This window comes from Notolabrus celidotus, chromosome 1 (assembly GCF_009762535.1).
Source record: "Notolabrus celidotus isolate fNotCel1 chromosome 1, fNotCel1.pri, whole genome shotgun sequence".
Lineage (NCBI taxonomy): Eukaryota > Metazoa > Chordata > Actinopteri > Labriformes > Labridae > Notolabrus > Notolabrus celidotus.
Genome location: NC_048272.1, coordinates 8740189 through 8768065, shown reverse-complemented (window position 1 = coordinate 8768065; position 27877 = coordinate 8740189). Strand labels below are relative to the sequence as shown.

General features: G+C 39.5%; 1 protein-coding gene across 1 annotated transcript in view; it reads left to right on the top strand.

Moving 5' to 3' along the window:
* Positions 1 to 27877, top strand: part of ca16b (carbonic anhydrase XVI b) — a 154978-nt gene that overhangs the window by 30936 nt on the left and 96165 nt on the right. The window contains exon 2 of the mRNA XM_034680956.1: positions 11488 to 11592. Within this exon, the coding sequence (XP_034536847.1) occupies positions 11488 to 11592 (105 nt within the window). The remainder of the gene's footprint in view (positions 1 to 11487; positions 11593 to 27877) is intronic.

The following is a 27877-nucleotide window of genomic DNA, read 5'->3' as shown; positions in this document are numbered from 1 at the left end:
ATTTTTAATTGGTTTTTGGAGATTTTATTATTTGAGTTACATTTACATTGAGTCAGTGAAGGAGTAATGTTAACTCCAGAGTCATGGGCTTAATTTTCCTGTAACATAGCTACATTTTAGTTGCCCTGGGTGCTGATGCTCTCTTTGCTGAAACAGCTTGTTAGCTTTCAGCTGTGTAGGCCTAAATATCTACGTTGGGATTTGAGTTGTTGTTTTGTAATTTCTGAGCTTGATGTTTAAGCCCCGGCTCCCTCCGTGCTGTATCTTTGGCTGACCTTGGCACTTCTCATGTTCCTGAGGTCTCCTTGGTGTGACTCAAAACACTTATGGGGGAAATCTAGCCCACATCGCCCACTTTCCTGAGGGATGAGAAACACACATGTACTCTCAGAATCACGCTCCACATTCCACTTCACAGAGGAATCCCCGACCTAATTTATCGACACTCTGACTTGTAATGCTACCAAACCATGTAAAGCGCTCAACACTGCAGATATCAGCTGGTATTTGACATTCATGGCCACATTTGAAAGGCGTGTTTATCATCAATACCTGTGTTAGTTATTCACCAAAACAGAAAGCTAAGCAGCAGATGTCCGCACATTTGACAGTTGACTCCATGCATTGCAAATGAGCTTGTACAGGCAGCAGCTGTTTACCCCAGTATGCATATTTGTTCCCTATATGCATGGCAATTTCGCATCAAGAGTGTGCCCTGTATACACTCATGATGCCAGTGAAAAACATAGCTCAATTCAGTTCAGCACAATTCAAGCAGAATAATAGTAAAGACTATCGTTTGTCTAATTAGTACAATTAATGATACTTGTCTCTTTGTCTAACTGATGAGCATGCAGAGGGAATGCAGTAAAAAATGGGCTTCCATCTGTGTCAAACTGTATTTGTATGTCAAAGCATGAATATGAGGAAAAGTGATCGTAAGGGAAGAGTGGAACATGAGAGCAGTGACTAGAAGAGTTCTTTATTCAAACATCCACCAGCTTCTTTAGGGATATAAAGTTGATCATTTTTATTCAAGTGCACTTTCTTTCTGAAAACGAAAGTGCTGAGTTGCTGTTGACTTTAAAGTTGCTGGTTGACCAGTGAAGAAGTGCCTGAATACACCTATAGCAGTAATATAGTGAAATAATAGTGTTAAATTAGCCTTTAACTAGGCAACATACATTATCTACAGTGCAAAATATACATTATCTAATATGCAGTTCACATTATCCACCATGCAACATAGAGTGTCTGCTGTGCAATATATATATTACATTCTATGCAACGCACATTATATTCTGTGTAATATACTAGGGATGCACGATATTGGATTTTTTGCCGATATCCGATATGCTGATATTTTACAACTCATTTAGCCGATTACCAATACCGATATTTTTTTTTCCGCACACCTAATTGCAGAGACCATCAATTCTCTTCTGTATTATAATTAGCGTACAGTATTATGGTGATACTCTTATCACATTTGTTGTATAATATTCATTTCTTGTGCAAAATAAGAAAGACACTTAATACTTAAAACTGCATATTTATTTATGACAATTGCTTTCAAACAAAATTCATACAAACAGATACATCCTATTTAAACTTGGATGACGCTCTCCCTGAGAGAATCATAACAATACCCACAACCAGGGAACATGAAAAGTGCAACTGTACAGCAATTAAACCCAAATAAATAAAATGGTTTACTCTTTGACAGTAAATGTGCCAAAATTAGTCAGCTACATGTACCTTACAGACTGCTGCTTAATTCAAATTTAACTTAAAACAGGAGCCCAACATGTGTGCAGCAGCCCATTATTTAATCAGTTAATTATATCGGTGGATATCGGCGTGTTGGCCGATATCAGATAGTTCATTTTAAAGCCAATATCTTCCGATACCGATATTGTGCCGATAATATCGTGCATCCCTACAATATACATTATCTGCTATGCAATATACAGTATTTTCTGTGCAATATACATGACCTACTATGCAATATGCATACCGGTAAATATACATTATCTACTATGCAGTTTACATGATCTACTATGCACTACACATTATACCATGCAATATACATTATCTGCGTGCAATATACATTATCTACCATGCAATCATCTTTATACATTATCTTCAGTAACATACATTATCACCTGTGCAATAAATAACTACTCTGCAGTATAATTAACTCCTATAAAATATACATAATCTACTGCGCAGTACCTACCGTACGACATACATTATCTACAGTGTAGTGTTCATTACTTACCGTGCACTATACTTTGTTTGACTTGAATGAATTTTTTTTTTAAAGATCTGTTCATTTTATTTTTCACAAATTATATACAGAAGATCAATGTAAACAATTGAAGCAAGTGATGCTTTTTTGTATAATCTTATACAAAAAAGCATCACTTGCTTCTTGAAACAAAATACATTAATTTATTAATCACTTGAATGAATTTTTGCCAAATTACTGTGGAAATATGTACGCATTAAAGGTGGAGCTTTTATTCTGAAAAGCTATGCACACTGCACTATGACAGTAAATGCTTTCTAAAATAAAAATCTAATTAAACTGAGCTCTCCATGGTGATAATGGCTTTTAACAACACAAGGTCACACTGTTTGCTGCTGTGTGGCTACGTGGGATTTCAGCTGTTTCGCTGCCATTTGTCATTCCTTGTGAAATATGAAGAGGTTGTAATGGTGAGTTTAAACACACCTGAACACAATGGTTGTCCTGTTACCCTTTAAAGGGAATAGGGGGTCAACAGTACCCAGTAAAACCAACCATCAATGAATTGATCACACTAACTGAGGTGCCTTCTGGGTCCCCAAGGCTGGTTGATGTTATAGATCTTAAAAACATTAGTGAGCCTCAAGTTTGATACTTCATCACATTTCCACCAGCACACTTTGTTTAATCCCACTTCCACCATCCTGTTTCAGTAATTACTCAGTGCCTGTGGCTGAAAATAGTCCCAAACAAAGGCTCCACTATTTTCTCCTTCTGCTGAGTAAAAACTACAGGGCCCAGCTCTTTTCAGGACATTTTTGAGCTCTTTTGTTTTTGCTTTAAAATTGTTATTGTAAAGCTCTGCCTTCATGGGGAAATAGCGGCATGTTATGTGAGATGTAATAATGTATATTTAATCAAGAGATGTCTTGATGGTAAAATATAAAATATGGACAGCGGAGTCCTTTTGAAGCTAAATGCTGTCACTTAGGATCAATAAAAATATAGATTGAAAGTGTCTCAATGTGTGACAGCCTCATTAGTCTTGATTTAATTTATATTACATGCAAGCTGATGAGCTCGGAGCACAACAGCAGGCCTGAGGATGGTGAACTCACATGTCTAAGATCTGCACATGTGACTAACCCCTGAACATGTGGCTTTGCTAGTTCTTCAAACAAATAGATATCAGGAGCAAAAAGTGGCCCCTTTAACCTCAAAAGAGGCTTAGTCCTTTATTTCTGGTGTCCTGATTTCTGCTCTTTATTTCATTAGCCTCAAGGCATTTATTTATGTATTTCTTCTTTCTTTCTTTTTGATTTTGATTTGTGATTTTCATGACAGACAGATGTGCAGAGGGACGATTACCAACGTCATAAACAACACATGACTCGCAACAGCAAAATAACTAATAGAAAGTATACTGGTAGAGAGTTGACGGTATGTCAAAAAAGTTCAGATGACTATTGCAAGATGATACTACTACTACTACTACTACTACTACTACTACTACTACTACTACTACTACTAATAATAATAATAATAATAATACAAATAATAATACTATATAATAATATGGTAGTAGTAGTGGATCTTGGAGTGATTGAAACAATGTCAGTTCAAAATTGAGGGAGTAAGAAAAAGGAATAAGCAAAATAAAATGAAAAAATAAATATGTAAATAAATAAATAATTTGAAGGGGAGAGATATAGGAAAAACAAATAAGTAAATAGAAAAAATAAAAATAATAAAATAAAACGAAAGAAGGGCGCTCCCATGTACCGATACACACAGGCACACAAGCACATCCACCAACACACACACATTCAAACACACATACACAAGCACACAAGAACACACGAACAAAAGTTTAGATACACACACGTGCACATAAATATATCTAAGATTACACCCAAACACACGTACACACTTAAATTATGTTATTTATTATTTATGTATTTCTAATTTCTGTAAAAAATTCCAATTGAAACTTAAACAAAACAAAATAAAAATCAACACATTTAATTTTGTAATCAATTTTTACACTCAATGTTATTACACTCTTATAAAGTAGATTTAACCTCCTCACCTGCACCATCACTCTGCTGTTGTTTGTTAACCTAAACCACGTGGACATAGTGGCTCGTAATATATTTAATAGCTCAATCCATCCAAAAATAATCACCCTGGTGACACAGACATGCCTCGCCTGGCTGTCCTCCACATACCTGATGCTAACATTGTGTATGAGATTGATATTTTAACTCTGTCCCCTTATGACTAATGCACGATAAACGCTCCTGTGGTTGTTGTTAGGCTGCTGTTTTTCAAGGGCTCTCAGGGGTTCCTTGGCTTGTTGTTGAGTCTGGTATTATGGAACAAATAGCAGGGCTTAATGGTGGTGTAGATGATTTAACTGTCCTCAGGGCAATGAAAAAAGGAAAATGATTTTGTATGCCTAGGCATTGTACAAGGTGTTGTTCAGTAGGCGTTTTCTGAAGAATTTAATTTCCTCCAAGCTTTCTAAAACAGATGTTAAATCATGCACATTTCAACAATGCCAAAATGTAAAAAATCCCTTTCAGGCCACACTCTCTGCATAGAACATCTCGTTTAAATTACTGGTTAACCTACATAGCTGTTATTATTCAATGCTGCTTGCTAGGTTTCAGCTGTATGGATGCTGTTTGAGTGCAGCTTCGCTCTCCTCCGTCTCCTCCAGGCCCAGCACCAACTGTGATGTCTGCTCGGCTCCATCGGAGACGCTGTGGCTTTAATCCTTTTGCCCACAGGGGACGGCTGACATGGATGAGTGTAAACTGTTGACATGGTGCTGTCTCCTATGCTCTCTGATCAAAGACGGTGTAGCCCTCCTGTTTCACAACCTGCCTTCAAATATGCTCCAAGTCTCTGCCACAGAGACTCCCTACCTGTCTCTTCCACACTTAACCCACGTTTCCCCGCCGTGAATCGATACATCTGATGATAACAAAGCAGCCATTTATAACTTCACCCGTGCTGCTTCTCTTCCAAGCAGAGAATTTAAAACGGAAAATGCTGTGTAAGACGCTCATGTAATAGTGAAGAAGGCCATTTTTGGAGATGTTAATGTGCTGACTTTAAATACGAGGAAAGACTCGGCTTGATGTAGTGCTTGGTTTAATTAATCACCGGTAATGATGCAACCATTAGTAAGAGCTGAGCTAGTCTTAAGTGGCTGGAGATGTGTGTGTGAGAGTGTGTGTGTGTTTAATGTGTGTAGATGCTGATCAAGCTTACTCCAATTCACTTTATGAAGGTGGTTAGGCCTGCGTGGGTCCAGGGAGTTCTGCTGTTGCTCTAAAGTTACCTTTCAACCTCGTGCTAAGAGGTGTGATGTACAGTAGTTGTCATGGCTACAGCAGTATAAATGAAGAGAAGGAGACCTTTTGCACATATGCACTGTAAATGAAGAAGCTAATTATGTAGAAGAATCTATTAGCTGAACCTGACTATATACACTACACATTGTTTGTTGTAGCTTTTCGATTTTTGTTTGATATAAAATATCTTAACTAGTTTTAGTGCATGTGCTGGGGTTTATTTTATAACAAGCAAAATCCAGAACATAACTACTTAATACAAAATTGTATTTCTTTATTGTGGTTCTGCTGTCATGACTTGAGTTTTGGCCAATCGGCAACCTCCGGTCTCAAACTATGAAGCCCATGCGGAAGTGTTATAAACTGCAATTCATCAAGAATCCACTTGAGGCTGGCTGCAGAAACACCCGAAACCACATACACACCAATTCAAAAGAGACGATCTTTGCAGCATTAATAAACATGTTTACAGTCTGTTAAAAAAAATGGCTTGGTTCTACGCAGCTAATTCCCCTATCAGCACACACTGTACGGGGGACGATTTTTTTTCTAACGCAACGGTTCAGAAGATATTAAGATTACGAGTTTTTGCCCAAATAAGGACATGACTGACTTGGCTCCCTGTCGGGAACACATAGCTGTTGGCTAGGAGGCTCAAATTCTGCCTCTTTACGTCACACAATGCCTGGTTGAGTTCCGCATTTCCAATATGGCTGCCGCTGTCGATTGGCTTCAAAACAGCACTCAGGAACAGACGGGGGACGTCACGGATACTACGTCCATTATTTATACAGTCTATGGTTTTAGCCAATTCTTGAAAATCCCTCTGATACCAAATCCTGACCTCAAGTCAAGCACAAGCTAAGATACAAGAAACAAGCTAAGCTAGCGTTATTCAAATGTTGTATATTTTGTATTTATTCATACAACATGAAAAACAAAAAGCCTTAAAATGCATTATGGGAGCACAGTGATCTCAACATATGCTAGCCTCGACTAATGTTACACTCTTTGCCAGCAGTGCACTTTTATTTGCTTTCTTTATATGACAGTGAATCTGAAAACACTTGATGTTTGTCACCCTAAAAAAGAGGTGGGACTAAAGCTGTCAAAGTATTTGATACTTTGAGGCTTTTCAAAATGCCACGCTCTTTTAAACCATTTAATATCCATCCCTTTGGGGCACCGTTGCCCTAGCGGTATAAATGCGCGCCACATTTACAGAGGTCTCGTCGCAGAGGTCTCAGGTTCTGTTTCCAGCTTCTACCATTTAATGCATGTCCTCCCCCACTCTCTACTCCCCACATTTCCTGTCTCTCTTCAGCTGTCCTATATATTAAAGGTGGGGTTTGTTGTTAGATTTAGATACACTTTTTGTTATACTGGTTAAAATGATCTTTATGTCCCGATGGCAATCAACACATAATGTGTTCTTAAAAAAGAGCGAAAAAAAAGCTGCTATCTACAGCCAGAGTAAACATGGGAAAACATCAACCAATCACCGTCATTAGGGTCCAATTTATAAAACCAATCAAATCCTGTCCTGCCTTTCTGCCCGCCTCCTGCACGTACATTTCCCTGGCGTGAACTCCCTGTCCCCTGCCTCTGCTTCCCCTGCATCTATCTACAGCCCCTCTCGCTCGACCTCGGACCTGTCCCCTCTGACCCGATGAGGTGCTTTGCTCAGGACTGTAGTCCGGATCAAAGTCTAAAAGCTCTCACCACGGGTGCTCTGACAAGCAAAAAAATGTAGGACATTTAGTAAGTCCTACAGAAAATGTAGATGTATTATATGTATTATAGCTTTTCTCCTGATATTGTGCCACCGGTATAGCTGGATAATGCTAGCATGACAATTGTGAGTAGGAAGTCGAAGTCCTGGGGAAATGCTAAATTCTAAATCATACTAGTTTTCTGTAAACAGTAAAATATTTACTTCCACTGTTTTGATAAGTATAGAAAGCTTGATTGAATAAGTGATCTCCTGTCAAATAGACTCTTGTATTTCTGTTACTGATGCTGCTTATGGAACACATTTGTGAGAGGTATTTTCAAATGAAGGGCTCTTGAATAGATTGTGCAGCACTTTTTGATTAATATTAACATTTTGTGGCTCTGTAAAACACTGTGTGAAGAGGATTTTTTAACAGTGACCTCAGTGATGACTAAAATGTCACACCAGTTGAACACAAAATGTGATTCACAAAACTGTCTCGCACAAAGTAACAGCGATTTCCCGCCTCCACTTTGGCAGATTCTTATCTCTGGTTTTTGTTTTAGTTTGTCCTGCCATTCCTGTTTACCCAGAAACAATCTGCATACATAGTTGTTTGTTTGCATCCTTCTAGCAACAGGAAACCAATATTAGCCAATACATCCCAGAGTTTTGAATGGTACAGTGAGTTTTGACTGCTTAAAGCAACACAAACAGTGGTTTTGCTTGCTTGTGTGTGTGTGTGTGTGTGTGTGTGTGTGTGTGGTGTGTGTGTGTGTGTGTGTGTGTGTGTGTGTGTGTGTGTGTGTGTGTGTGTGTGTGTGTGTGGTGTGTGTGTGTGTGTGTGTGTGTGTGAGAGAGAGAGAGAGAGAGAGAGATTGACAACAGCTTCAGCTCTCTATTGGCACAGGGAGCATATTTTCTCCGATGAGTTTGATTATTGCAAATCTGCGACTGCACACGCTCTGGGTAAGCATCTATACTTAGGACAATTTGCACCTCCAGGAGTCACTGTAATTTGTTGACAACATTTTTTTAGGCTATTTACCCAGAGAAGCTAAAAGAGACATTTGTGGCCTGAAGATATCAGGCTGATTTTCCTCACCCCGGGTAACAGGGCTGTCTGTGTTTTACTAAATGAAGTTTCTACGTCCGAGCTTAGCGGGGAAGCTGTTGTGGCATCATTATTACCTTGCACTTATTGCAAACACTTCGACCATCCAGTCTATTTTATTTATTTTTCTTTCTGAGACCAGCTGCTGCTATAATTTGATTGATTGTAGCTAAAAGAGAGCAAGAAGCATCACTGGGCCTGCAGGAAAAGCTCCTCTTGTTTTCTGCAGCAGATCCCTGATGGTGATGATCATTACAGCCCATTAAGGCTTTGTGTCAAATGATGGCACCTGGGCTGAAAGCAAGTTTTTATTTTTTATTTTTGGCAACAGCTCTACTGTTGCTCCTGATTCTGTTTTCACAAGCCAGACATTTCAGGGAAACCCAAATTGGTCCACATGGCCTTTTGGGCAGAGAGACATGAGGTTACTGGGTAAAACTTGTTCAAGTATGTTACAGTGGTGATCGCAGCAGTGGGTTTACAACAGCTGCAATATGGGAGATCTGAGGCACTTTGACTTTTTGTTTTTGTTAGGGATGCACCGAAATGAAAGTTCTTGTCCAAAACCGAAAACCGAAATTGAGGAAACCAAGGCCGAAAACTGAAACACCGAAACACCCAAATAAATTATTAAGCCAATTATTAGTAGGGAGTAGGCCATGCTTTTTCTGATTGTGTTGCACAGGCATTTTCTAGGCCGTTTATTAGCAGAAACTTGAAGCTAGTTTGTATAGCAGTTTAAACACACTGGGTTAAAAGAACTCAAAGTTATAGACAGAAATGTCAAAAATGTTTCAACTGTCCATGGTCTCCCCTACCATTGCATTTATGGCTCTGACTGTGTACTAACCTCACTAAAATGAAGGATCTCATTGAACATGTCAGACAACGAGGGTGCCTGCCCCTCATCTGGTTCAGAGAGACGAGTCCTTTTTTCTGTGCTTTGTTCTCCTTCCTGCGCATACTGGACGCTGTTTTTGCTTGCGTCATCACATCATTCTGTTTCGGCCGTGTTGTTTCGGTGATAAAAGTCTTGCGGCCAAAAACCGAAAATGAACTTATGGGCCATTTTCAGCCGAAAAGGTTTGGTGTGCGAATTTTCGATGCATCCCTAGTTTTTGTTAAACTGCACTAAAAACAATATACTTCAAGCTGTAATGAAAAAGTATTTTGCATTAATATATATATATATATATATATATATATATATATATATATATATATATATATATATATATATATATATATTTATTATTAATTTGCGTGGAACCAGTGTTTGAAAACTCCATGAAAATGATGTCACATTTGAGTGCCTCCCTTCTATTCCTTTTTTTTTTTTTCTTCTTTTTTTTTTCAAACTAAATTCTGCTATTTGGTTACCGAAATATACTAAATGGATATTTATGTGTATTTAAATGGATGCCTAAAGGCTGATTTATACTTCTGCGTCTCCCCTACGCAGCAGGGGCTGACGCAGACATGAGCACCACATACTTGTGCGTCGGTGTGTCCTTGTCGCACAGCAATTCTCTGCCGAAACGCCTGAGGGCAGTGCGGTCTCTCTGATAGCCGGCCGCCTGCTTCCGGTCCGGCTACGATCTCTGTTTACTTTTCCACAGAGATTCAGAGCGTGTTATGTTAATCTACAGATGATACGTGTTGCTGTTTATCATACAGACATGATCACATGAAGAATAGAGAGGAGGAGATGAAATACACGGCCGATGTGCGGCCGATGTCCGGGATCCCGGAAGTGCTGTAAATGCGGGAAAGACAAAGCCGCCGAGCGGTCCAATCACAGAGCTTGCGGTCCGCGTCGGCTCTACGGGGAGTTACATTTTGGAGGAGGTGCACGTCAGCTACGTGCGTAGGCCTCGGCGTAGGTACGGGAGCTACGCGGACCCCCGGCGTAGGCTACGCCGTTGATTCAACGCAGAAGTATAAATCAGCCTTAAAGTGTTCACAGACTGTAAAGCAGATAGATTTCATAAGCCCCGCCTCCTTCATGTTGACAAATGGAAGCAAAGCCAAAACTATTAAACAAAAACCCATCAAATAATTCTTTCTCCAACATGGTTTCTGTCTTCATAGTTAGTTCTTATTATGCTAGTTTATGTCCAGTTTAGTTTAATTAGTTATTTGATTTTAAAAAGAGGGGATGTGACCTCATGATGGACAGCTCTGTTGACAAATGAGGGCTCCTAGCATTCTGTACTGGATAACAAAGTAGAGGAGGGACTGCAAAAGAAAACGTAACAAACACCAACACAGAGTCATTGTACTTTTCAAAGCTTTAAGTGACTACTCACAGTCATTATAATCTTTAACTTTTTTGGACCAAGCATTTAAAGTGTGTGGAATTTTCTTTTGGTACTACAGGGTGGTTTAGATGAGGGGTAGCAATCCCAGGGTAAAACACAACACGACACTACAGGGTACGGCACGATACATGCCGCGCAAAAAAATCATAGTGACACAGGGATTACACAGCAATAGAATTATAAAACAATACATCTCAATATGTAATTAACTGAAGATTACAAAATGCCCCAAAAAGTACACTGCACGATTAACGTCATTAGCCATGAGGAGGCACGAAGTAGTTACATGAGTCATATTGGAAGGAAATCTGTATTAAAGCTGCATTATTTTTATATAGAGTTTCTGTATTACTGAGTTTCTGACCAGCACAAGAAGACTACAGGGAGATGAACCCAGTTTGCAGTGTCAAAGTTACACACCCATACATCACCTTAGCGGTCATCCCCTGCGTGATGCTCTGCTACAACTGCATGGGCATTCAGATTTGTCCTCAGACGTGAATGTTAGGGGTCCGGCTAAACTGAAACATTTTCTAATGTAGATAGACAAAAATTTGGAGTTCTTCTTTGTTTTTTTTTCTTAGCCAGTTACAATGCCTCCAAATATATTTTTCATGACTTTGTTAATAGATTGCTGAATATTTTCCAAACTTTTCTACAGGTTGTAGATAAAACTTTCTCTTCCCCTGTGGATTTTTATCAACCTCTGTATCCTTCTCCCACAGTTGCATCGGCTGGCCAACCTCACCATGCTGGAGACGGGCACCATGGGAGCGCCAGCATAATGAGGCAAAGGAGGGCAGCAGGTGACCCCTACTGGTCCTATTCAGGTGAGCTCTCATTTGTGCACAGACTGGAGTCCTCGGCAGGAGGGAAATGCATTTTTTGACTTCCTCACCCCAGCTTTATCACATCTTTTCCATTCTACTCTACTACTTTCCCTATTTCCTCCTTACTGCTGCAGCCAAAAGAGCTGAATTAGGTCTTTAGTATTCATATAATGGTGTACCCTTAGTGTGTGTTTTCACTGCTTTTGATAACACTAATTAAAGAAATGCACTGGAGAGATGATAACACTGACTTTGACTGACAGCCAAGTGATCTGATGTTGAAGATTTTGTTGTTGCTGCCTTTTAAAAGTCCACTTTATTGAATCACCAGGTTTGGATCAGACATACAGACGGATGTGGATTGCAATGCACGAGGATAGATGTGTCACATTTAACTGCTTTGTTTATGCTTTCACAAATGCAGCAGTCTCGGCTAGATTTCAGTTTCTAAATTGTGCCTCTATTATTGATAACATGCATGCTTTTTAAGCCAAAGTAAGTGCTTCTGGGAATTTTGGGTTCCCCCCTCTTCTAATCTACCATAACAAAGTGATGAGATGGGCGGATATGGCAGCCCAGGGTGAACAGTGGGATGTACGCACTAATGGATGATTCATTATATGCACTATTACCATTGTAAATAATCTCTGAGAAGTAGGTGTTTGCATGTTTCTGCATTTGAGCAGTGTTTTTTTTTTTTGCAAGTGAACATGGCAAATTGATGTAAGAACTCCATTCTCTGAAGCTGTTAAGTTGCAGCAAGTGAGTTATTAAGTTCAGAAAGTCTGCAAAAAAACTATTTAGCATAACAAATATAAATAACTTGGTTATAATGGTTAAATGCCTTTTTTGCATATCAGGTTTAGAGCAATCATTTCTAACCCTGCAATGCAGCACTCCAGGCTACAAACATGCAGTATTTATTTCAGTATTCATGCAGTTGACATTGAGTTTTGCATACACACTCTTATGAATTAAACATTGAGACACCATAAAGGTTGCTCATAAAAAAGGAAATCAATATGAAAATGTTCCTTTTGCATTATAAATTCCTTAATGTATTATACTATGATTTTTTTATTTTCTCTTTTGTTAGATGTGAAGAATCATTTGTCGGCTGAGCACAGTCCTGATAAGCACACATCAGTGTTCTTTCAGAGCGCTGCATCACATTCAGCCGTACACATTCACACCCCTGTGCAAACAAAGCCCTCTGTCCACCATTGAGCAGCTCCAGTGGGAGATGGGGGGGTATGTGCTCTGATCGAGGGCACCTCATTGGAGGAGCTCAGGATGTTGGGACCAGTCAGTAAAATGATATTTACAAATTCCAAGGTCCAAAAACATGGCCCATGAAAGAAGCTAATTCAGTCACTTTGCTCTTGCAATGAATCACAACAGTGGGAATGAAATACTGAAGGGACAGTTTGTCTTTGGCTCTACTATAAGAAAAACACATGTATGTTTGTGTGCACACGCACATCAGGCTTAGTTCAGACTTGGCACTTTTCTACGGTCCATTAAATTTTGTGTCCCTATGTCTTTTATTTGGCAGATGGTGATGTGTGCACAGAGTTGCATGCATGCGTAGTGAGAGGCAGGCTGGTAATTGGGAGAGGATAGGATCTCTTACTGTGTGATTTTTCTAATTATTTTGTTCTTATAAAGGAAGTGTGGACAAAAAACTCGGGTCAGGGAGCTGGCTGACACGGGTTGATTTTGGACATTCATTTCAGGCCCGTGCAGAGCACTGATTCGTAGTAGAGAAGGCAGCTGGCTGATTGTGCTGAGAAAAAGGGAAGCATTGAGGGAACACAGAAATGTCCATGGCTTTGGAAAGGTAATTAGTGGCTAAGGCTGTGAATGGGGGACAGACAAGCGTGCCTTAGCAGCTAAATGGTTATTAAGGGCATTTGCTCTGTGCAAGTGAGTGTAAAAAAAAAAAAAATTGCACTCAGTAGGGTTAGCCTGAAGCCAGAGGGTAAGAGGCAGACTTCTGCTCTATGAGCTAGACACAGATGATATATAGGAGAATAAAACCTACTGTTTCACACACACTTTTCCACACCTTTCCCTGAGTGTCCTATAGTCCAGTAAGCTATTGAGAATGTAGAACAATAGAAGCCTGAGAAAATGGGGCCATCACAAAAACAATTTTTGAAGTTTTGCTGTTCAATATGAAGCTTTTAATTTAAGTTTTTAATGTAAATATTTTTTTGTAATCATTTTGTAAGTTATTGTTCCCAGAACATTAGTTAGACATGAAAATATTTGCTTAGTATTTGCTTATTGTCTTAATTCACATCATGCTGCTTTAAACAATATCCTTTAAATCAATAAGACTCTGGGCAACAAATAAGCTAAAGTTAGTGGGCTGCTTGGCGCACAGCCCACAAAGCCCTCAAAATGTTTCTCAGTGACACTGAATTTTAGGTTTGAGACTTCTTTATTCAGTTTTTTGACAGTTACTATTACCTGCTCTGCTCGTTTTATTAGAGCTTGAGACCTCAGCTCCAGAAAGTTGAACACTGAAGTTATCTAAACCTAAGAAATCACTAGTTTTTCTGTATAATTTTTTATATAGGGATGCACCGATCCTACTTTTTAGGTCCCAATACTGATATCGATACCTGGGCTTTGGTATCTGACGATACCGATACCGATACCAGCCGATCCGATCCCTGTATTGATTTAACAATCTCTATTCCTTAATGTGAGGATAGAATCATGTTTTGGCAACTTCAGGCTTTTCTGACTTTGTAAACCAAATAAAAAATAAACATTTTTAAACTGACAGTATCATTATTCAAGAGATTATAAATGTGTACCAGCAGTTTGGTGAGTTAATCTTCATAACCAACAGATATTACAATTCAACTGTAAACCTCAGCAGTGGATACGAGGAATCAAATATCTTTTATAAAAAAACTGCTTCAAATGAGAAAATTAAAAATGTCAACATAGTGTTTCCCACAGAAGTACAGTGTACCCGTGGCAGGGAGGAGGGCTATTAAAATCATTGAATACATTATTACTCTGCCCAGCTTTGCCCTTACTGTTTCCCTTCTCTGCGTCTGATATTGTGACAATATTAATCAGCAGCACATTTTATAAAGACATCCAAATAACACAACTCACGTTTCTGTAATCTTTCACTCGATACTCCGTCATCACAATCACAATAGATCTGCCATATGGATCGTCTCTATATATTGGCCCCTTGTCACCGATATTCAATCTAGCTTTTTGAGTCCGATCTAGCCAATATCTGATACCAGGATCGGATCGGAGCATCCCTAGTTTTAAACATGGTTTCCTCGTTGCATGGTACAGGTTTAACATCCATCTGTGCAGGAACCAAGTGTGTTCACAGAAAATCGTTTTTGGAAGTAATTGTGAGCCCATGCAGTGATTTCCACTACAGAGTCATGTCTGGTTTTTTTTTTTTGCAGTTCTGCTTGAGGCCCCAAAGATTGCAGCTATCTAGTATTGGTTTGTCTCAATCTTTTAATGACATTATGTACTGTAGATGATGAGATCCTTGAATTCTTTGCAGTTTTATGCTGACCAACATTATTCTGAAATTGTTGAACTATTTGCGCTGAATGCAGTCTCTCAAAGTGTTAAACTTCTTCCCAGCTTTACCTTTGAGAAACTCAGCTTCTCTGGAAGTCCCTTTTTATATCCAGTCTTGTTACTTAAAGGTGACATATCACGCTTTTTTCATCAATATATATTGGTCTAAGAGGTCCCCAAAACATGTCTTTAAAGTTTATGCTCAAAAAAACACTTTGAAATTAGATTTTGGCATGCCTGAAAAGCCCTCTTCTTCAGCTCTCCTCAGAACAGTCTGTTTTCCCTCTTACCACGCCCCCTCAGGAAGTGGATGTCCCCTTGGCTCTCCAGCACGTTGGTCTAATGTTTACATGTTGGCTGAATAGACACGGCTGCTCACAGACCCGCGTTACTTCAACCCTCTGAATCTGATCCAGAATCTGATCCTGACGGAGAGGCGCCTGCAGCATGACCTTTCTGAACGATTGGTCACATATTTAGTGTTTCTTGTTGTTTTATTTGTCAGTATGTCGACGTGTGCCTTGGTTCACAGCTACAGTTACGACATGTAGCTATATGGCTATGCTAACTAGGGCTAGCACTTATCCATGATACATAAAAATCATCCACTAGATCTTAAAATCTGCAGACGTGTGGAGTAAAACCGACCTTTGCCAGAAAGGCAGCAGGACCATTCTGAAGGATTGGTCACAGATTCTGTGTTACTTGTTGTTTTATTTGTCAGCATGTAGACGTGTGTCTTGGTACACAGCTACAACTACAGCTACGACATGTAGCTATGTAGCTATGCTAACTAGCGCTAGCACTTTTCGATGACGAATAAAAATCATCCACTAGATCTTCAAATCTGCAGACGTGGGGAGTAAAACCAACCTTTGTGTTTATTAAGACAGCCTACAACTAGAATGCCTCCCTCCTAAGCTCCTTGTTAGCACACATTTGTGCAGGTAATGAAAAACGGAGGAGGGGTTCAGTATTATTTTATACAGTCTATGGGCTGAACAAGCTCCGAGCTCTGACTCCGTTACAGACCGGATATTGTTGTGACGTAACAAAAACACAGAAGTCTGAAACGGCTCGTTTCAGCACACATTTACAGAAAAGTGCAGAAATCAGAACAGGGGCAGAATGGATTTTTTTCATTCTCGGGGGGTTTGTAGACATGCCAGGGAAACATATTTCTGGTAGAGAACCATTAAAAAATCGATTTTGCATGATATGTCACTTTTAATAATTCATTTAATTCGTTTGGAGATGTTCTTCCGGGTGCTTTTTGAAGTATTAAACAACTTTTTCAATGTTGTTCCTGTCCCAACTTTTTTTGAAACGTACTGAGCACATCAAATTTAAAATGAGCATATGTTTTTTATAAAACAATTAAAATTCTCCTTTTCAATGTCTTATATGTTGTCTTTGCACTGTTTTTCTAGTAAATATAGGCTTTTGATGATTTGCAATCCATCTGTTTTTATCATAATTTACTCATTGTCCCAACTTTTTTGGAATTGGAACTTTTTTGGAATTAGTACTCTGGTTATTAGGACCAGCAAGCATGCTAAGCTATCGTATTTGGAGAAATCAGGAAACTGAGAAAAGAGGCATACAGTGCAAATAGAGCTCTGATCGTTCCATGACATGATGCCTTCCTGTGTGCTTTGGTTATGAACCTCACAGTAAGAAGCATCAAACCTACACCCTGAACTTTGATTAAAAGTTATTTAAAGCATGCTGTGTGTGTATGTGTGCGTCTGTGTGTGTGTCTGTGTGTGTATGTGTGTGTGCGCGTGAGCAAGGAGGCATTTTTCATAAGAGGGATGATATCATACTCACCGTAGGACTCCCACAGGAACAGGGCTATGCATCATTTCCCCCCTTTTTATATCTCTGCAGGTTTTCACATTTTCCCCGTTCATTTCTGTGACTTCCTTTTTTATCTGTAGTTCTATGTTTGTGGCCCCAAATTTAGGCGGTAGTTTGTGTTTGATTGCACTCTTGTTGGTTTATTGTTCCAGTTTAATTACAGCACAACAGTTGGAGCACCTTAATGTGCATTTGCAGAGGCATTACGCCTGATCCCCCCTAACAGTGTGTAGAATAAAAAACAAAAAATGGAAAAAAAAATCAAGCAAAGAAATAATGGAGTGAGATGTAGAAAAGTACAGATTTTGTCCCTAAATTAACTCCAGTGCCATTTAAGACTCAAATGAATCAATTATTTTTGATGAAAGATGTCTTTCTTTCCTGTGCCTGCTGTTAAGATGAATGTGAGTTAAAAATATAAACTGCATAACACATGGATGTCTCAGTGATGCCACCCTTTGGTTTCTGAAGGGCTTACCACATTGGAAAAGCTGATTCAACCTAATTTTAGGTCGACCTACAAACAGACAAAGACGTGGAGTTAAGATGGGCCTTGAGTCTCCTTGGTAAACAGCCACATTGTGCCCACCTGTCACTGTTGTTGTTTGTTGCAAATATGCACAACTCTTCGTCTGAATCTTCAATTCAGATCAGTTCTAGTAGTGAGCAAATCAGACGATCAGACAAAAACATTGTTTGAACCAAGTTGTTAACATGTTTACCTTTGCATTAGAAATGAGCATTTTCACATGGGTGTTAATGGGGATTCCCCAAGTTTTGGAGCAAGCCTCGAGTGGACACTTGAGGAACTGCAGGTTTTTACACATCCACACTGGCTTATTTTGTCAACACCAGAGCTTGCTGCTTGGTTAGATAAATGAATAATTCATTACAGACCTCCCGAGACTATATGGAGCTGGATTCAGGCCAGCATGTTGTTACCTACATTTCCTGAAGGCAATGTGACTGAAAACCCAGAGCCTTTTATATGTTGCTGTCACTCACAATCCCATTTCCCTTGCAGGCGGGGCCACGCCCCCAATGCTAGCCAAGATCTGACTGAAAAAAAATCTGAAAGAATATGACAAGTCAGAGACTGAAAAATAGAAAACAAACACTACATTTTGTAACTGGAAAAACCAAAGGTCTTAATCTGAATCTGAATCTGAACATACAGTAAGAACTGCAAGTTAAAAGATAATAATGAAAAGTTCAAATCTCAAATGCCAAACAAATCATGAGAATAAAAAGTCATAATTATATGTAAGGATATATAATAAGTCGGTAAAAAATCAATACAAATAAGGGTGGATCAAAATCAATTCAACAAAATTTGTATTTGGGATATTATTTTTATACAGTAGAAGGTGCTATCTGCATTATACTCCACTTGTTCAACATCATTAAGTCTCTTGCGCTGCTCTCTCTTGTCACTCGCTGAGTGGAGGTGTTTTAAGTTTAAAGAATGCTTCAATGTGAATCAGCTGACTGCGCACAGTGGAGACGCTCAGCTATGATTCTGTTCAGTTGTCCTGTTGCAGTAAATCCACATGTTGTAGTCTGAGTCTTCACTCTCTGACCATAGGTCCACAGAGATTATTTACAAGCCTTCTCATGACGTTGATATTCAACGTGTTAACATTTTGAACCCCTCAACAAGATCTGTAGCTGTTTAATACCGTCAGTAGTATACACAGTGTCAAGAAGAAAAATTTAATTGAGGGGAAAAAAACGCATTTGGAATTATTTTTGACATGGAAAACGTTCATGTTTTTTTAATGATTAAACGATAATTGATCGTCAACACTTCCAAATATTGATCCCGGAAAATACTTGAAATTTACATTCCCTATTTAAAGAGATTTACCTTATTTGTTTTAATATTTAATGCTTTAATTTAGGAATTGTTCACTTTCCATTTCTCTATAATTTTCCAACAAGGTGTTTTTGTATGGTCTTTTTGCAAGTTGTGGAAAAAAAGTGTGCAGTGGTTTTATTTGAGTAACAACACACTTTAAAAATGAAAACGGATTACTTAGTTTACAAATATGTATAAGAGAAAGAAATATACACTACCGTTCAAAAGTTTGGGGTCACTTAGAAATTTCCTTATTTTTGAAAGAAAAGCACTGTTTTTTTCAATGAAGATAACATTAAATTAATCGGAAATACACTCTATACATTGTTAATGTGGTAAATGACTATTCTAGCTGCAAACGTTTGGTATTTAATGGAATATCTACATAGGTGTTTAGAGGCTCATTTCCAGCAACCATCACTCCAGTGTTCTAATGGTACATTGTGTTTGCTAATCGCTTTAGAAAGCTAATGGATGATTAGAAACATCTTGAAAACCCTTGTGCAGTTACGTTAGCACAGCTGAAAACGGTTTTGCTGGTTAAGAAGCTATAAAACTGGCCTTTCTTTGAGTTAGTTGAGTATCTGGAGCATCACATTTGTGGGTTCGATTATACTCTCAGAATGGCCAGAAAAAGAGAACTTTCATATGAAACTCGACAGTCTATTCTTGTTCTTAGAAATGAAGGCTATTCCATGCGAGAAATTTCCAAGAAACTGAACATTTCCTACAACGATGTGTACTACTCCCTTCAGAGAACAGCACAAACAGGCTCTAACCAGAGTAGAAAGAGAAGTTGGAGGCCCCGGTGCACAACTGAACAAGAAGACAAGTACAGTAGAGTCTCTAGTTTGAGAAATAGACACCTCACAGGTCCTGAACTGGCAGCTTCATTAAATGGTACCCGCAAAACGCCAGTGTCAACGTCTACAGTGAAGAAGCGACTCCGGGATGCTGGCCTTCTAGGCAGAGTGGAAAAGAAAAAGCCATATCTGAGACTGACCAATAAAAGGAAAAGATTAATATGGGCAAAAGAACAGACATTGGACAGAGGAAGATTGGAAAAGGTACGGACGGACGGATGAATCAAAGTTTGAGGTGTTTGGATCACACAGAAGAAGATTAGTGAGATACAGAACAAGTGAAAAGATGCTGGAAGAGTGCCTGACGCCATCTGTTAAGCATGGTGGAGGTAATGTGATGGTCTGAGGATGCTTTGGTGCAGGTAAAGTGGGAGATTTGTAAAAAATAAAAGGGATTTTGAATAATGAAGGCTATCACTCAATTTTGCAACGCCATGCCATAAGCACTGTCCAACCTGTGGACAGTGCTTGATTGGAGCCAATTTCCTCCTACAACAGGACAATGACCCAAAGCACACTTCCAGATTATGCAAGAACTATTTAGGGAAGAAGCAGGCAGCTGGTATTCTGTCTGTAATGGAGTGGACAGCGCAGTCACCAGATCTCAACCCCATTGAGCTGTTGTGGGAGCAGCTTGACCATATGGTACGCAAGAAGTGTCCATCAAGCCAATCGATCTTGTGGGAGGTGCTTCAGAAAGCGTGGGGTGAAATTTCTTCAGATTCCCTCAACAAATTAACAGCTAGAATGCCAAAGGTCTGCAATGCTGTAACTGCTGCAAAGGGAGCATTCTTTGATGAAAGCAAAGTTTGAAGGACAAAATTATTATTTCAACTAAAAATCATTATTTCTAACATTCTCAATGTCTTGACTATATTTTCTATTCATTTTGTAACTCATTTGATAAATAAAAGTGCGAGTTTTCATGAAAAACACAAAATTGTCTGGGTGACCCCAAACTTTTGAACGGTAGTGTATATTGCAACTGTCCATATCTGAGAATTTAGATAAAATGATAGTTATTTAAATTTTAAGTTCAATCCAGTTTCTTGAAAATCGTTAGAGAATCGTGAGTGAATCTTATCGTGAACCAAAAATCAGGATTCAAATCGAGTGGTGGGTTGAGTGTATCCTTACATCCCTATATATATATATATATATATATATATATATATATATATATATATATATATATATATATATATATATTCATTTATTTTTTTTCTTTTTGAATGAACAAATGCATTGGCTCTCATTTCGCTATGCATATCTGTAACCAGCATCACTAAGCAGATACAGCACTCCACCTCCCTAAATGATGCCTAATGAAACACTACATGTCAGTAATTTCTCACATGTTTGACTCACTCCAACCTCTCTGCTTTGCACAGATAGAGCTCCATCTCTGTGTTTGCATCCAGCAGTGGTGTATGTTTGGATGGGAGCCATCCTGACAAGCTGTTTGTAGCTGCTGAAAGAGCCTGCGATTGTGTGATACGTGCGGGTTATATTTTCCCCTCCGCCTGACTGTTTTTTTTTTTATTCCACTTCACTGAGATTGCCCGTGATCATTAGCAATCTTTCCACTCATGTCTCATATAATGAAGTGAATGAAGTGTCATTTTCAATCAATTGCTATGTTGATCCAACTTAATTAGTACTTTAGAGGATACAAAACAAGATTAGGTAACTCACTGTGCTTGATTGCCAGGGCTGTTTGTTTTGGCCTTCGTTTCTTTTTCCGTGCACATTTTCTCTGGCTTCCTGTATCCCCCCCGCCCTGTTTCAGTCTATCACATTTTTCATTCTATTTTTGGTGAAAATGTGCACCTGTATTTTCTTACTGACTAATTCCATCTTTTGAGATAAACACATCAATCACACATTATTCTTCAGCTGTTAAATTGATCTCAGAATTATCAACATCAATTTGTGGTTTGAAGAAGTAAACCACAGTACTTCCAAAGAAAGATTTTTTGGTTGATTTAAAATGAAACAACACCTCTATAACTGTTATTTGATTCTGACATGTTAAACCCTAGGTTTCATATGATCTTCTACTGGCTGGGTGCTTGTGAAGGCAGTGTACTTTGTCTCTTGTGGCCTGACACCCCCCACATCACAAAGACTGGAGGGAAAAGAGCAATGCCATGTTGTCATGGTGCCCGACAGAAGGAGCTCTGCCTCCTGGAGGTAATGAATCTAGAGGAGGATTGGTCCCTGTAGCCCTCTATGTATGAGAAGCCCTTGACTTTAAAGCAAAGATCCTGACTACATGGCTACACATGAGGTTTCCATGGAGGGTAAAGTGTTGGGGCATTTTGCACAGTGACTTGGGGATGTACGCCTTAGAGATAAAACCAGTCTCGGGTGTGTTTTCCGATGAGAAAGATGGAGGTAATCTTCACCACAGCTTTCCACCCTCCTGTTGATGAAATTTGATTTATTTTAAATAATGATGTTTTGCTCCTGATTGTTTTGAGGCAATCAAATTCAGAATATTAAAGCTATTGTGGGATTTGTTTGTATCATGAATCATGATGCACAGTATTGGTTGCCCAATGAACACCACAAAGCAAATATTAAATCAGATTATTTGCGAGAGTGAAATACAGCTGAACATCATACGGTTGAATTAAATTTCCAGTTATCACGTGTTCCAATAACATTAGTGTATACTCCAACTTTGTCCTGTGGCTTTGCAAACAATCTGACCAATTCATATGAATCTCAGAGGGTGCTGTTTTGCAATACCCAGACCAAAGTAAATATAGGGTACTATTAGCGACGTAACAGTACCAATTTAGACTGCTAAACACTGAAGGGATGGTGCAAATCAGTGAGATGAAAATGAATATTGATATTCTTTTAAAACAGCAGAGGGTGCTATCTGCCTCTGACTACTCTTGTTCAATGTTATTATATCTCTGCTACCTTTTGAAGATGAAGAATTTAAAGTCAAGGATGCACATAGACTGTGGGCAGCCTACCAAAACAACTGTTGAAGCATTTTTCTTTATCTATACAACGGCGCCATCTGCTATTCATAAACAAGTAAACAAGCTCTCTCTCTCTCTCACTCTAATCACTATGTAAGCCTTACTAAAAATGTTGAGTAAATTGTATCGTATCGGTTCGTACTGTATTGTATTGTATCAGTTCATACCATGTCATATCGTATCGTACCTAATTGTATATAATGTATCGGTTCCATAGACTGTATAAAATATGGACGTAGGATCTGTGATGTCACCCGTCTGTTTCTGAAGAGCTGTTTAAGGCCAATCCTAGGCAGCAGCCATATTGCTGCTATCGAGCCAGTGTGACGTACAGAGGCGGAGTTTGAGCCTCCGAGCCAACAGTTACAGTGTTCCCCAAGCGGCAACCTCCGGTCTCAAATGATGAAGCCCATGCGGAAGTGTTAAAAACTGCAGTACATGGAGAATCCACTTGAGGCTGCCTGCAGAAACACCGGAAACCACATAGACATGAATGGGAAAAAGACGATCTTTGCAGCATTAATAAACATGTTTACAGCCTGGTTCAAAATTGGCTTGGCCCTACGAAGCTAATCTCTCTATCGGCACACACTGTACGGGGGGTGAATTTTTTTCTGACGTGACGGTTCAGAAGACATTAAGATTTCGAGTTTTTGCCCAAATAAGGACATGACTGACATGACTCCCAGACGGGAACACATAGCTGTTGGCTAGGAGGCTCAAACTCCACCCCTTTACGTCACACTATGCCTGGTTGAGTTCTGCATTTCCAATATGGCTGCCGCTGTCGATTACGCCCCCCCCCTCACAGTGTGTGCCGATTTAGAAATGAGCTGTCCAGACTACATTCGTCTTTTGTACCAGGCTGTAAACATGTTTATTTCTGATGTAAAGATCGGCTTTTTCCCGTTCATGTGTATGTGACTTCCGGTACTTCCAGAGTCAGCCTCAAGTGGATCCTCAATGAACTGCAGTTTTTAGCACTTCCGCATTGGACTCATATTTTTAGACCGGAGGTTGCCGCTTGATCGGTTCGTATCGTATCGGTTCGTATCTTATCAGTTCGTACCGTACCGTACCGTATCATATTGTATTGTACTGTATTGTATTGGTTCATATGGTATGGTATGGTATCGTATCCATAGTTGAGTGCATCGTTACATCTTTTTGTGCTATTATTATTGTCTTTGAACATCATCCTCATAAAATCATAGCCCCTCTCTGCTTATAGTCCACTTCACACATCTACCCATTCACTTCCTTCTAATGAATTTTCTGCCAAACCTGTCCCAGTCAGCTTACTGGTAAAGCTGTGCCTCTTCCCACCGACCTCCACTCACCTCCAGTCCAGTAAAGCCTTTTAAACTAATACCTTACCCTCCCTCCAAAGTGACTGTACATTGTGGTATTTCAGTTCCATCCTAAGAAACATAAGCAGTATATTCTTATCAGGAATATTCCAATTTAGATGCTACAAAATGGTGCAGCTTTACCAAAATCCCTGTTATAAAGCCTTTTAAGTGTTAGCTTCAGGATTTTCCATGACACACAATAGTCACTCAGAAGTAGGATTGAATTTGTCCATTCATCCATCCATTATCTTTACTGTTTATCCTATTTGGGGGGCTGGAGCCTATCACAGCTGTCATTTGGTAAGAGGAAGGGTACCCTGGACAGGTTGCCAGTCCATCACAGGGCTAACATAAGAGGATTGAATATCTATTAGAAACATACAATAATGTTACAATGTCATTTAGCAGACGCTTTTATCCAAAGTGACGCTGTCACAAACTAAATCTGTTGGCTGTAGCAACCTTTCCAGGATTCGGAGACTTGAAAGCATCTCACAATAAAAAGCTTTAAAATACTCCAAGTATATATTGTTTTGTCTTTAGGGCTCCACACTGACAGCTCCGTAGATGATTTCCTGTCCATAGAAGGAGAAACTTTTTGATACTCAGTCATCATTGATTTGCTCTTACTGTTCCCTGAGTACTACACCTCTTCTTGCTGCATGCTACAGGTGTCAACAAACAAGTCAAGACTACGTGACTTTAAAGTGTTTCCCCCTTCTCCCTTTATTTGAGAACAGAAACTGCTCGTTTACAATGGAGTCAAACACTTACAATCTCTTGAACTTTGTTGTGCACATCCTGCAACATTCCTCTGCTGCCTCTCATAGCCTTGTTGCTTTCTCAACTTGATTAATTTCTTCCTCCTGGGAGGATCCAGAGAGATCCATCCGTCTTACACTCCTGCATTTGTAGTCGCAGCCATTCTCTGTGATGATGGAATCTAAACACAACATCATCTATATCCCCTCTAGTCTTGCTGATGTGTTGTATCAACCTGTAGTGGTACCTGCACTCATTTTGTGGGAAATGAGAGGTGCAGGAACACTAATTATTAAAAATGAATTTTGCTTGAGCCCAAGCTGACTCATTATTCATCTTGGTTATTGCTAGCAGTTTGGATCAGCCTTCGTGTGCCAGAATTGGTCCATTTGTCTCTGTCAGGGGCGGGCCCTTGACAGATGTGCCAATATGGCTGCCGAAGTTCTGTGCTGGGGGGAGAGGCATCTTAATTCTCAGTGATGTATCACGCTGGCAGCAACCAATTTAGCAGAATTGAGCTCCAAATCATCTTACTTCCCACTGCTTCTGACAATCTGTTTCCCTTCTCCAGATGAGGTAAATATATTAGGGAAAGAAATAAATTAAGGATTCTTGCACCCTGAAATTTTGTTGTAGTTGAGTGTTTAAATAGTTAAATATGCATGTCCAGAGAGTCTGATCAAATCCTGCAGCCTGTGCAGCCTCTAATAACGTCTAAATACAGCCAAGTGTTCTGGTTTCCCCGTTAAAGGCGGATTGATGTATTGGAGCGACCACTTTTGTTGTGTAAATCTAATTAATTTAATTCCAGGTGTCACATGGCGTTGGTGTGCCTGGTGGCTGCACATTAGACCTCGTTGGTCGCTCAGGTTCGACATAATGGATGTGGACACGCTCGGCCTGCTGGGATTCCAATATTGAGGGAGCGGGAGATTGCCAGCCCACAGGTTCCTCTCTCTAATGTGGTTATGCTGATGAACTTGAATGAGCTAGCGAGCAGCTCAGCAAATTTTTAAACTCATAATCATGATGACTTACTTGGTAATGAGTGCTTTCACCCCCCCGAGAGAGGAGGAGGTAACTGCAAGGGGGGGAAGGCAGTAATGGTGGCATAATGGCACAGTGTGGGAAGACTTGAATTATAAAACAGGGTTTGCTTGATGCTCATGTGTTCTGCTACTCTGAGGTGTGTTGGCATAAAATTATAGTATAGCTTCTAACCACTGACTTGTAACTGTATGGAAGCCTTCAGTGCTTTTAGCGCTGCATCACTTCCAGATCAGTGACTTTCCCCAGACTCCTTACATCATTTATCCTGCGCTGCCATCTCTAGTTTAACTGAATTACACTGCTAACTATCGATTCCTGTCCCCGTTCTAAATTATAAGGACACTTGCTGTGTAAACATGTAGCCATTGTTGTCCCTGCTTAGCTTGCAGAACAACTGCAACATAGAAGAGTAATGGCTGCAGAGGGAGTGAGCCGAGCTCGGAGAGGGCTATAGCTCAGAGTGGGTTAAGACTTTTTTTTTTCTGTACTGTGTGATTCTGCGAGCTAATGGTGCCTGCGGGCTGCGTTATATGTTTTTTCTTTAACACAGTCTGTAATCAAAAAACATGGATTAGATTTGTGTAATCGCCCAAGTATTTGGTGTTAAAATGTGGTTTATAAATCAAACAAAATTAGTTAAAACTGTCTGCATCCTCTCACACATACCCACATGAAATCCCCGACAACCTGCACCCTTTTTCTCACTGCAAACCCAAAGACATCCATGTTAAATTAGGTTGATGTAGCCTCATATACTTCTCACTGAAGCAGGCGGGAGGGAAGATCACTCAGGCTTGTCATTCTTTGTCTTGCTGAGTCTCATTACTCATTTAAGTGGGAGCTCATATACCTGCAAGGGGTGATAAATAATTTACATGTATCATGGAATTATTGGGGTAGAAGCTGTTCTTTTTCTTTCTCAAACATGCCAGAGTCTGAATCTTTTGTACAACATGCAAACACCTTTTAGTGGATGTTTTCCACTTTTTAAAAAAGCTGAAAGTGATGATTCTTATCAGGCAGTGGTAGCAGGAGTTATAAATGGATCTTTGATAAAGAGCTAAAATAATCCTCGAATTGGAAACGAGTAGTGAGTGGAGGGTGCCAACATGTCCAGTACTCTGAAATATAAATGGAGCCTTTTTGCTCGTTATTTTCTGTTTTAAACGACAGTTTTAGCCTGAAGCATCATGGATGAGACTTTGAAGCCAGAGGGCAAAAGATCACTTTGTCACTCATTCATGTGCACATCACTACCTTTTGCTATTTCAGTCGTTAGCTACTTTGGTAAAACTTAATTTCATTTAGTTGGCACTAACTTGGAGCTGGTCTCTATCTCAGTGTGTGTCTGTAGGGAGAAGACAAACCAAAGGTGCAACAACAAAGAGACTCAGAGGAAAGAAATTGAATATTTGAATTCAAACTTTTTCCGAGAACTTTTTTCTCTTTGTAAGTTTCTGTCCAAACTAAGTAAAGACCTGCCCACAGCAACTTTAATTATGAATTTAACCAATCTTGTCCAGCTCTTCTCTGGAATCAATTTTCTCATCCTTGCTTTTATCCTCTAATTTCCCTTCTCATCTATTCCCTCCATTTCATCTCCTAACAAGGTTCTACATGTGGGTGAGGGTAAAACACAGGCCTGGATTAAGCCTGGATTAAAAAGGGCTACTTGCTGCGCTTAGCTCAACACTCATCTGCAGATGTGGTCATGTGCCATCTTGTGATTTGTGGCCTAATTAGCAAGTTTCATGCTTTGTAAGGCTAAAGAACCTGTGCAGCTCCTCTCTGGGCTGTACTGTTGTAATTTTCTCAACCGTCTTTTTTCCCCTTTCCTTCTCTTTGTCTCCTGACTGTTTCACAAGCCCACACTCTCCCACTCTGTAGCTGTAGAAGGATGCATATGAAACCACAGGAATAAGCAGCAGACATCAAGGTTTAGCTGTGCAGGCTTCTCCATACAGC